The 12,201-nt window shown below is 44.7% G+C and overlaps 1 protein-coding gene across 2 annotated transcripts; it reads right to left on the reverse strand.

Annotated features, from left to right (window-relative positions):
* Window positions 1–295: 295 nt before the first annotated feature.
* STMN1 (stathmin 1) lies at window positions 296–6,542 on the reverse strand. 2 transcript variants are annotated; one of them, XM_070404407.1, is made up of 5 exons: window positions 6,505–6,542; window positions 4,954–5,026; window positions 4,286–4,458; window positions 2,076–2,267; window positions 296–810 (listed from the first exon to the last, which is right to left on the reverse strand). In XM_070404407.1, exons 2-5 carry the CDS (start codon window positions 4,964–4,966, stop codon window positions 739–741), a joined length of 450 nt encoding a protein of 149 aa, XP_070260508.1. In that variant the 5' UTR covers window positions 4,967–5,026; window positions 6,505–6,542; the 3' UTR covers window positions 296–738. The 2 variants fall into 2 exon arrangements, with proteins under 2 accessions (XP_070260508.1, XP_070260509.1); XM_070404408.1 differs by lacking the exon at window positions 6,505–6,542 and adding an exon at window positions 5,197–5,540.
* Between the last annotated feature and the right edge of the window lie 5,659 nt (window positions 6,543–12,201).

Genomic DNA, 12,201 nt, shown 5'->3' on the forward strand with positions numbered 1-12,201 from the left:
TCATTTGTGGCTTGAAGTCTGCCTTTTTAACAGGGACACAGAAACAAAAAAACGCTTGTTTGCAAATAAACATCAGAAAGACTATGTAACAGCTGATCTGGGCCACAGCATGACAACAAAGTGACGATTGTGGAAGAAGACAATGCAAACAACTCTGGTGCAGAAGTCTCAGGGCAGAGAACTTGCAGGATGGGTACTCCCGCCAGCCCAAAGGCCCCACCCAGCACAAACAGAAGCTAGGAGGGTCTCCATCACTGGGCAATTTATTACCTGGGTCGAAATAAGTCACTGCCACTAACAGCACTGTGCAGTTTTATTAACCATTCAAGTACAGTAGCATCTGGTAAGATCGGGACAGAATTGGGATTTAAAAGTGAACAGATATTCAGCATCTAACAATTTAAAAGAAGCCACTACATACTCTTTTCACAAACATGTTTTCACAGAGCCAAAACAGTACTAGCCATTGACCCAGCACACCAAGTGTACTGAAGTAGAAAAGGTACAACAAGAAAAATAGCTACATTAGAAAGACCTCAACACTTTAGAAAAAGAGTAAAACACTTTCAGTTTCTCCCCTTTAACCCCTAAAACAACATCATACAATTTGGATCTACCTATGGTCCTACATCAGCTTCTAGAATATTTGTCAGGAGGGCAAAAATAAAATGACACTGGCCAGTACAGTCTTTGGATATTTAGGAAGGGGAGGGGGAGAAAATCAGTTCTCAAAACAAATTAGTCAGCTTCAGTCTCATCAGCAGGATCTTTGGATTCTTTGTTCTTCCGCACTTCTTCAATGTGCTTGTCCTGTAAAGAAACAGTATATGTCATCAGTCAAATAAAGCGGCCTGCCAAGTCACGCTGCCTGAAGAGGCCCAACACAGTGTCAGGACGTTTATTATATAAGTAATAATATTATAAATATAGTAGTCACTCATTTCCTCGGTTTTGCTTTTCATGGTTTCAGTTAACTGCGGGCAACTGCAGTATGAAAATATTAAATGGAAAACTCCAGAAATAAACATTTCATAAAGTTTTAAATTATATGTCGTTCTGAATGGCATGATGAATTCTCATGCTGTCTCGCTCCTCCTGCCGGGATAAAATCATCCCTTTGCCCAGCGTATTCACATTGTACTACCTGCCTGTTAAGTCATTTAGTAGCTGTCTCAGTTATCAAATCAATTGTCACGATATCACAGTATCTATGTTCACGTAACCCTTCTTTTACTTAATGACCTGAAAATACAAGAGTAGTAATGCTGGCAATTTGGATATGCCAAAGAGAAGCCGCAAACTTTATCACAGGCAAGTATGCACAGGAAAAGGCAGTGTATACATTCAGAGTTTGCTACTATCCGTGGTTTTAGGCATCCATTGTGGGTTCTTGGAACACAGCCCACACAGATGAGGGAGGACTACTATATAATTATATTATGTGAATCACATAATTAAGAGTTCTAAGACATAATCTTCAAACTTCCTGGATCACCCAAGGAATCTAATGATTGAGCCTCCTACTGTTCTTCCAAAGAAAGTGCTATTATGCTGGAAATTGTTGAATATTCCATCTTATTTTTTTAAATTGATTTCATTTTTTAAAAATATTTTTTTATTTCAGAGAGTAAGGGAGAGGGAGAGAGAAACATCAATGATGAGAATCACTGATCAGCTAGCTGCCTTCTGCATGCCCCCTACTGGGGATTGAGACCACAATCAGGCATGTTGCCCGTTACTGGAATCGAAACCTGGACCCTTCAGTCCTCAGGTTGATGCTCTACCCACTGAGCCAAACCGGCTAGGGCTATTCCATCTTATTTTAAAACAAGATACCTCTCATTTATGTTTTTATTTTATTTTTTTGGTAAAGAAGCATGAATTTATTAGGTCATCTGGAAAACCAGATAGGCTGAGCCCCAAAATGGCACCAGCGCAGGAAGGACACCTCTCATTTAACATGTTAAGCCCCCAAATCGATGACAAAGATGCCAAACACCTTTGATCAAGGCCATTGGTGGAAGCCAGTTCACTGGTGCATGAAACTTCCAGCCTCTTCAGGCGGAGACACCCACCTTCTCTCGCAAACGCTCCAGCTTGGCAGCCATCTGTGCCTCGCGGTTCTCCTTGTTGGCTTCCATTTTGTGGGTCAGCTTCTCCTCTGCCATTTTACTGAAGTTGTTGTTCTCTTCGATGGCTTTCTGAAGCACTTCCTTCTCGTGCTCTCGTTTCTCAGCAAGCTGCTTCAAGACCTCAGCTTCATGGGACTAAAGGCAGAACAGGAGATCTCGTCAGATAACACTGAAGCCGGGCCCTGGATTATCTGTATCTAAATATTATGAAAATCATTTTCTAGTGTTTGTGTTTACTTTGGCAAACTGTTTGCTCAGAAAACCTTATCCAATTACTCCTTAAGGAAATCCTTATAAGATTTACTGCTTAATGGTATCAAGATGACTTGAGTGAGATGCACTTAAAAATGGAACTTTATTATAAAGAATTTTGTTCTTTAACTTCAAAGGCTATCCAGAGAAAATTAGCTCATTATAAAAATCACAACTCAATGTAACCAGAAATTTTAAGCCTCCAGATTACTATTTAAGCCAGAAGGATTTCTGTCTCAAAGAAAAGCTTTCCTCTGTGGAAGCTGCACTAACTTCCAGACCCTGGAGCTTGACTACCATGGTGTGCCTCCTTCAACAGACTCCGAATAGCTTGTTATCCAACAGACTCCGATGTGTTTGGAAGCACTGACTTGCAGGAAAACGACAGAGCATCTGCCACTGGTTCTGTTAATTCTCTTTTGCAAAATCCCAATCAGACAGGAGTTTCCCTATATTTAGTCAGTCCCTATGTAAAGCACAGGCTAATGGCTACAGGGCCACGGTGGATTGGATTTCTCAATGCTTCTCTGTCCAGCCTTAGGCTGCATTTCTTCCATGAACACAAACGACAGAGGAGAGCAGGTAGGGGGCGATGCGTCACTGCACACACTGCCATCTTCCTGGGGAAAGGCTTTGCAGTGTTGACAGTGGGCCAGTGTACGTGCATTCAACAGTGGCACTGAAAAGCGCACAGCACATGCTACAGAAGCTTAAAAAGGGGCCTATATGGGGATGTGTGTGGTTACATGTATTGGACTTAAATTGCACTTGCTGTGTTGATGGGGGCAGGTTATTACTTTACCTTTTTCTGATTTAGTTTCCCTAATTTCAAAATTAAACCCATTAACCCCAATCAGGGTTATTGGTAAGGGGGACTAAATGAGAATTTATGTAAAATTCTCAATTAATAGAATAATGTTGAATGGAAGGAAATATTCCAACATGTTAATGGTTATTTCTAGGAAGTAAGATAATAAATACTCAATTTCGTATTTATAAACTTCTGGGTTTCCCAATTTTTCTATAACAAGCATATTAATGCTTATTGATTTTTCTGATTAGTTATTTTTAAAGATGTCTACTTTAAATAGAATAGCTTATACAAGAGAAATGCTGCCACAATACCAGAATGCCAGCTGAGCAACAAAATCACACTACTAGCAATTTAAAATGTTTTTTCTTTTTCTTTCTTTCTTTTTTTTTTATTGATTTCAGAGAGGAAAGGAGAGGGAAGAGAGAGACAAAAACATCAATGATAAGAGAGAATCATGGATCGGCTGCCTCCCACACGCCCCCCACTGGGGATTGAGCCTAAAACCTGGGCATTTGCCCTGACCGGTAATCGAACCTGGGACCCTTCAGTTCGCAGGCTCTATCCACTGAGCCAAACCAGGCAGGGCTGAAGTTTTTATTGTATAGTTCTCAAGGAAACAAAAACAAAAATACTACACAGGCACACACACAAATCAAAAGAAACCCCCCAAATCTAAAAAGACAGAAAAAGAGTCATCCGCCAACAATTCCTTTTCAAAGAAAAAGCATGAGAAGCATGAACTCTGGTTTCAGACAGACCTGGGCTTGACTTCTGGCTCCAATACTCACTGGCTATATGACTTGGGAAATGACAACATTCTCAAGACCATTTTCTAAGCTTGGTATCTATCACCTACCCTTTTAGAGTCACTGTATTAAAAGAGAAAAATATAAGTAAAGAAGTTGGTGTATAACAGGAGCTCAATAAATGATGGTTGGTGTTTTCTTCCAGCCACTGGCATTACGTAATTTTCACGTAAGCATAACCACTGTCTAGCTACAATTCTGTTTTCCTCCTGTTGTGGAAATAAAACTGATTTGCCACATTACTTTAATAAATACCATTTTCTGTGAATTGTGATGTTTACCTTGCGTCTTTCTTCTGCAGCTTCTAATTTCTTCTGAATTTCCTCCAGGGAAAGATCCTTCTTCTTTGGAGGGGAAAGGGGGAATTCTGGGACGGATTCTTTTGATCGAGGGCTGAGAATCAGCTCAAAAGCCTGGCCTGAAGCACGCTTCTCCAATTCTTTCACCTGGATATCTGGATTTGATCGTATTTATAATGTACTCAGAAAAATAGGGTTTTCCTATTCTAATAAACTGTTCTATAATTTTCTAAAAGCCAAATCAATGTAATGAATAGAATTAGGGCTAATGAAGCTGTGTTTGCAAGCAAGAAATTATGTAAATACCACGTCCCCAAAAAACAAAGTTCAGCATTTTCTAATTAATAAATACCATTCTGATATATCAGTATTTGACAATCACTTTCATGAACAAAAGAAAGACTTGTGCAAAACTCCACATTTTGCTTCAGAGCAAGCCAAATTGTCTAATAATGAAACAATTAATTATAAGCTCTCAGTACGTTCAAATGATAGCCATTTTTTCTTCTTTAATTATTCTCCGATTTATAAAATATATTTTTTATAAAACCAAAACACAGGTACCAAATTAATGGCTAAGACTTAAGCCACCTCCTATTCTTAAACCATAAGCCCATCACAATTTCCGTTTTCCCAAATCGTTTACCTACCAGAAGAAGCCATGGTGAACAGAAGACAAGAGCCTGGCAATATATTCTACACAATCCACTGGCAAGGAAAGCCCTGAAAATGATTTTCAAAAGCATGCAATCAATTTCTTTGCATTTCTATGTCATCAATCCCTTGGGGACCACAAATCACATCCACATAAATCAATGTCAGAAAAATCACTATCGTGTAATTAAATAAGACATCATTAACTAGAAATTATGGAAATCTCAAAAAATACCAACCATTGGGAAATTTCAACTGAATAGAACGTTGGTTGTAGTTCACTCAACAGTAAGACCGGAGCCATCTTAATAGTGCCTACAACTCATTGTGCAAATGAAATACCCACCCCTGCTTTGTCTATGCCTGCCATGGTGGAAAACAAAACGCCCAGGCTAATATTAGCCAGTAATGTTGAACTCCTATTGTTCTTGGGGCTTAAGCTCCTCGTCCAACAGCAGGCAAAATTAGTTTTATGAACGTCTACGTTTTACGTGCTATTTGCTGCCTTATGTCACGAAAAATTCTACATCCTATCTTGATTTTTTTAAGGTCATGATTCTTGTAGGCCCTACGCTAGTATCAAAAACCTAAGATTACAGGTCCCTACCGGCTGGAAATTAAAATCAGAGGCAGAGAAATGCTCTAACATTAGCAGAGCGTTGAACGCAGCAGCGGCCCCCAGGATGGGCGTGGCCCTGGCCCGAAAGCGGCCCCCGGCCAATCAGAACACGCTCAATGCTCCGGCCCCTGACCCCGCCCCCTTCCTCCCCGCGCCTTTTCGAATCCGAACTCACAACACCCAGGAGCCCGCGAGCGTGGAAAGGGGAGGGGTGGGCGGGACTAACGGTCCTATCGGATAACTCCGCCCACCCCGGGCTTCTCCCCGTGGACGCCCCCCCCCACTCCCGCCAAAATCACCTTGAAACCACCCCCCACCCAGCCGCGGCTCGGGAGCAGGCCGTGGGCCAGCCTCCACACCCGCTCACCACCTCCTCCCTGCGCTCCCACCCAACCCACTGCCACCCTGGCTGTCCGCGCCCCACGTCGCCAGGGCAGGAGTCTCCGTGGGGTGTTAGCCTCTCGGGCGCGGCCGCACAGTCGCTGGGCGAAGAGCATCGCGGGGAGCGGGCGCAGCCTCAGCGTGGCGCAGTCTGGCCCTAAGGGCGCTGCTGCCAGGAGGCGCCTCCCTGGCCCTTCAGACAATGGGGACCCCAGCGGGGCCACGACTGGAGTAGGTGTGAGGGAGGCAAACGGGGACCCACGCCCCCTATTGTCTCCTCGACAGCACCCGGGGGCCAACGTCGGAGGCTCGCCCAGCTGGCCGCGCCCCTTCCCCACGACAGCCGCACCTCCAGAGAGTTGGGGACAAAGCCCAGGCTCCGCCCGAGCCACACACAAAGCGCAGCGACCCCCCACCCATCAGCCCCTCAGGGGCCCGCGGCCCCGCCCGCCGTCTCTCTGCTGGGAGCCGACTCGAAGACGCAGCTCATCCCGTCCATCCGGTCCCCCTGGCTGCCTGCAGGCTCCTCTAGGAACCCCACACCCACCTGCCCGGTCCGAGCCGCCTGGCCGCACTGAGCACCAACAGACCCGAGCGCGCACAAAAGCGCCAAACAGCGGCACGTGACCTCCCCGAAGGGCTCTGCATTGGCTGAGAGGGGCGGCACGTGCCGGCCCCTTCCCCCGACAGTGCAGTGGACCCCGCCCCTGTGGGCCCCGGAGCACCTCGGGAAATGTAGTCCAGGCTGGCGTGGCAGGAGGACAATGCGAGGGGTGGGGGCGTTTAGGGGTCTCTCCAGGTGTAAACCGGAGACCCAGGCGGCTGTCTAGCGGCGGAAAACGACATGGTCCTTGGTCTGGATCTGAACCAGCTCTCCCATCCCTGGGAAAAGGGCGGGGCGGGGCGGGGCGTGGTCCCTCCGCACCTCTCCGAGGGTGGCTGCCTGGACTCCGCCTCGGTTGAGCTACTTGCTCCGCTTCGTCGAAAGGACAATACTCAGATGGCGCAGTGCCCCAACGGTGTCCCATCCGGTGCCTCTACCTAAGATGCCCAAGCCCTTGTGACAGGACAATGCCACTCTGCGCCCCTTGGAAAGGCCCCCTGCACCCGAGGCCGTACCGTGGCACCTGCGTATCACCTGTATTGTGACATCATCATCATCCCTAAACCACCCCGCCCTAACAGATCCCGGGCGTGGCCCTTTCCTCACAGTGTGCGTTCTCGCTACCATCCTACGGGTCCCCACACTGGCGATCAGAGCCGAGGAGGAAAAGCGTGAGTGACTTAGACCAAAAGCTCTGGAATTTGATCTCCTTTGGTCTAACAGTCACTTGGCTTAAATGCAGACTCCATCTGTTCTGCCTGCCTTTGGCCAGATGACAGGGAAGGAAGAGCAAAAGCAGTTACACAGACTGCCCTTAGTGTTGCTTTTGTTCTCTGAGCACGTGCTCCCCAGAGCGATGCTGGGCCTTTTTTTAAAAAAAAAAATTTAAAACAAAAGGAGCCACAAGGTCACTACTCCTCCATGCCTGGATAGATCCAAGCACAGCAGAGGTACAAAGGAAATTGGTCTGACCCTGGCTATCTGATTAGAATGATTGGCCTCCTTCTTCCCACAAAAAGGCCCGAGGGAAAAAAAATAAAATGAATATGGTTCCCAGGCCCCTCCTCCCATTCCCCTGACCAAGGCTGTGTCCTCAGGTAGTGGTCATTACACTAATGCACCTGCTTTGACATCCTAACTGGGTAGAAGAACACCTTCATTTTATTAATCAATGGGCTCCCTCTCCCCAAACCCAGAAACAAATATGTCCAACTCTGCTGAAACAACAGTCCTCATTTTAAAAGACTCTCCATGTCCTGCTAGTCACTAAAGATGTGCTGGAGATAAATGCAGTGAATCGGTGCCGAGACAAGGAAAACTGGATCATACAGGCAGCAGACACACCACACAAAGCAAACAGTTAGCAATGTACTGTGGCCTGAAATATGCTTGTTGCTGCATTTTCTACAACAATTGCCCTTCTGTGGGGTCAGCCTTTCCCCTGCCCCCAATCCAAGTGGTTTTCCCTTAGCATGTGAGCAGGACCAGAAATTACTCAGATTCTCAGCCCTGAAAGGCTTCTCCCTCTCAGACCAAACTTGGCCACGAAGCAGCCAGGTGTTTCCATCTTTTTCAGTTTTCTGAGTGAAATTTCAGAAATCGTTAGAATAGCTGGAGAGAGGTGAGGACTCGACCTCCCTGAAGTGACAGATTGGCAGGCAACACAACCGAGCAAGGAACCCAAGACCAAGAGTGCTATTATCCCCGGAACCACCCTTTATCTTGAAGTCTTTGTACTTGATCTGGAGGTTTCCAGCGGAAGGTCCCACCCATTTGCTGCATTAAAAAAGGAAAAGGAAAGAAATTGCCACGCAAAAATCTCACATTTCTGACTATTAATGTTGTGACAGGAAAAAAATTAATCTTTCAAAACACTGATTATTTTAAAGCATTTACAACGCCCCCCCCCTTTTCTTTCTCCTTAGAGCAGATGTCTATTTCCATGGAAACCATAGCTAGCAAGAAGATGTCAGAACTCATGTAGATTTCCAATCCTTGTTAACGATGCCGCTTAGCTTCTGGGCTTGTTGTTAGATGCCTGGTCCTGCCAGTTTGGTGACAAGGATTTCCGGAGAGCCTCACTGTTGCTTGGGGACTGAGGAGGGTGGGATAAGGTTTCCCCTAGAATGATCCCAAGAATAAAAAGGTGCTGGTGCGGTGGGATGATGCCTGTTTTTAGGGTAGGGTTGTCTTTCTGAGAGCCAGACCAGAGCTATCTATTGTCAGCTCTTATGGGTGTTCATATATGAGCCCTGGAATAGGAAGGGCTGTCAACTATAAGGAGACAAAACAGTTTTGCCACTTCACCATGGAGAGGGACAGAGCTCCCTTCTTGGACGCTTCCTAAAACTAACTCAAAACCTAGTCCCCCCTGAAGTGGCAGCACGAAGTTAATGCTCACATCTTGGCTCTGTCTCTCCTTCCCCATGAGAATTGCTTTTGCCTCTGCTCAGATGGTTTGGTCGGATTGCACTGGAGCTGGCTGGAACTGCATCAGCACAGAGTGAAGTCAAGATAGGGCAGCCACCCAGCTTATTTGATCTGTGTAGACAGCTCCAGGGGAGCACTTCAGGCTTCAAAGTCCAGAAGGGATGTCTACACGGATCAGTCGCGCCGGGGCGGTTGTCAGATCTCCTCTGTTCTTACGGAGCACCGGCAGCCTTTGTCCACTGTTGGCGCTGAGGCTGCAGGGGTTGTCTCCCACATAGGCGCCCCGCTCCACCTCGCTTACAGGGCCTGTCCTTGGCAGAAGGGTGTCGTGGGAGAGGCTTTCTCCTTGTCCCCGGCCTCTCTGTTCCCTTTGTCCCCTAACATTGTGCTCTAACACTCCCCTCCCTGATCAGATGCTGTCTGTGAAGCTGCCATTTCACACGCTTGGCTCCCTCATTAGAGTAGTACGTCCAAGAAGGCAGGGGCTGTATCTTTGTCGTGATATCCCTAGTGCCCAGATCCAGGCTGAGTCCAGGATGGTGGGGCCTGGACATTGTAGTTGACTTTAGACAAGAACAACTTCTCTCACCCGCAGCTTCCTCTTCTGTGATGCTCGAGGATTATAATGAGACTGTGTACATGAAAGTACTCAGCACAGTGCCTCTCAAAAGTACCTAATTTGATCTGTGTAGACAGCTACAGGAGTACCTAACGCTTGTTAACTATTATTGCTAAAGAAGTTTTTTGATTGCTATAGGTTATTGAATGAATGAATGAATGAATGAATAGCAGACTTTCACCCTTTGGTGGGAATCATAGTCACTGGGTTAACTCTTCCCATGGGGTATTTTACAAATTTCAATTCCTTTAACATTTTGAATAGGTAATACATTCACATAATTTAAAAATAAAGTATGGAAAGTCCTTCTCCCTTCTCTATTCCACCTGCCAAATTTGATACCTCCCCCTCCCCCAGCATAACCATTGTTCTCTTCCTGTTGTCCTAAAGTTTCTTTATATGTACACAAGCAAATTTGTAGATATGTATTCTTCCCTTCCAAAACACAAATGGTCATCTACTGTAACTATTTTGCACTTAGGATTTTTTCACTCAACAATATATGTCAGGAATCCTTTCATACAGAGATCTGTTCATAGATCAAGCACTTCCTTGATCTGGGATTCACTGTATGAATGACTGTTCCATAACCTAACCCTGTCTATGATTTTTAAGTTGTTCCAAATTATTTGCTATTCAAACAATGCAGTAATAAATATAACCTTGTATATAGAGCATTTTCCACGTGGGTGAGTATATCTGCAAGATATATTCCTACTATATATATATATATATATATATATATATATATATATATATATATTGCAAGCTCAAAGGGAAAACGCATTTGTAATTTGAATAGTGCCAAATTGCCTTCCATAGGAGTTGTACCAGTTCAACACCCACAATGAATTACCTCAATTCATTCAAAAATGGTTTGAAAGGCTTTGTCCCTAGACATTTCAGGCATCAGGGAAAAGGAGGGGGAGGACTAGAAATCCCAAGAAAGAGGTGGCTGTCAGTTCTGTCTATATTAATAACTCCTATAAATACTTGACAAGCAGCTGCTGATCTCCGAACAGAGCTGGTGTCTGCACTGTAGCAGTTGTCTCCGTCAGTCTGTCGGTTTAGAAGTGTCCGTCGGTGTCGCTATGAGATTGGAAGCTTTTTGAGGGCAGGGTCTTTCTCAGAGCTTTATCCCACTCCCTTCCTCCTGACGCTTGGCACAATGCCTGGCATATAACTTAATTAATTCTAAGACATATTTCCCCCACATTTCTGTATCTTTGAAATCAGTTGTACCTCATAGTCAATAAATAACATGTCATCATTATTGACAGGATATTTTCTTAGTGGTACATAAAATAATGGTATGTCTTAAAAATCAATGTCATTTTGAGTCAGTGAAATATGGTAAACACATATTACATGTGTGAGTGGAATGGGGTGAAGATGTCACTGCCCCTGCCAGTCTTCCCACTCCATGTTCTAACCCTCATCCCTCTTATTGAAGTCCATGCCTCCTTCTAATGATTCCTTTTATGGGGATGACTCCCTTTTGTTTCTTGGGTTCTCATTTCTCTCCTGAACTCCAAAACCACACTATTTCTAAATCCTAAAGGACATCTCCTCATGAATGCCCCTACCCCATAAGGCCCTCAAATTCCATATGAGTCACATTGAACTAACATCTCCCCACCAACAACATCTAGGGTTTCCCATTCAGCTAGTGGCTTTGCTGGACTCTTGCCCTCCAGGTTTAAAACTTCAGTCAGACTCAACTCTTCCCTCTTTCTCACCCTCCATGCCTCCAATTATAGAAACTTAGCATTTTCTAGTAGAATGGAACCTTTAAAATGATAATAGCTACAAGAAGAACAACGCTGGAGGACTCATACTTCCTGATTTCAAAACTTAATACAATGCTGCAAGGATCAAAACAATGTGGTACTGGCATAAAGACAGACATATAGATCAATGAATAAAATAGAGAGCCAAGAAAGAAACCCTTGCCTATATGGTCCAATGATTTTGACAAGAATGCCAATACCATTGAACGGAGAAAGGACAGTCTTTTCAACAAATGATACTGGGAAAACTGGATATCCTCATGTGAAAGAATGAAGTTGGCCTGGCTGGTGTGGCTCAGCAGTTGAACATTGAACCAGGAGGTCATGGTTCAATTCCTGGTCAGGGCGCATGCCTGGGTTGCAGGCTCAACCCCCAGTAGGGGGCGTGCAGGAGGCAGTTGATCAATGATTCTCTCTACTCATTGATGTTTTTATCTCACTTTCCCTCTCCCTTCCTCTCTAAAATCAATAAAAAATATATTTAAAAAAAAAGAAATTCCAATTCAAAAATGGGCAAAGGACTTGAATAGACATTTTCCAAAGGAGACATACAAATAGCTAATAAGTACACCAAAAGATGTTCAACATCACTAACATTAGGTAAATACAAATAAAAACCACAATGAGATAACACCTCACATCCATTAGAATGGCTACTGTAAAAAAATAACAAGTGTTGTAGAGGCTGTGGAGAAATTGGAACCCTTGTGCACTGTTGGCAGGAGTGTACAGCCAATGTGGAAAACGGTATGGAGAGTCCTCAAAAAATTGAAAATGTAATTACCATATGATCCCATAATT

Source organism: Myotis yumanensis, unplaced genomic scaffold (genome assembly GCF_028538775.1).
Source record: "Myotis yumanensis isolate MYYU_CA2020_CCGP unplaced genomic scaffold, mMyoYum1.0.hap1 SCAF_2, whole genome shotgun sequence".
Classification (NCBI taxonomy): domain Eukaryota; kingdom Metazoa; phylum Chordata; class Mammalia; order Chiroptera; family Vespertilionidae; genus Myotis; species Myotis yumanensis.

Coding starts and splice junctions, on each gene's coding strand:
- STMN1 (XM_070404407.1), bottom strand. Junction 2,268..4,285: donor CTGCAGAAGAAAGACGCAAG/GTAAACATCACA, acceptor TTCTGCCTTTAG/TCCCATGAAGCTGAGGTCTT. Junction 811..2,075: donor TGGAGCGTTTGCGAGAGAAG/GTGGGTGTCTCC, acceptor GTTTCTTTACAG/GACAAGCACATTGAAGAAGT.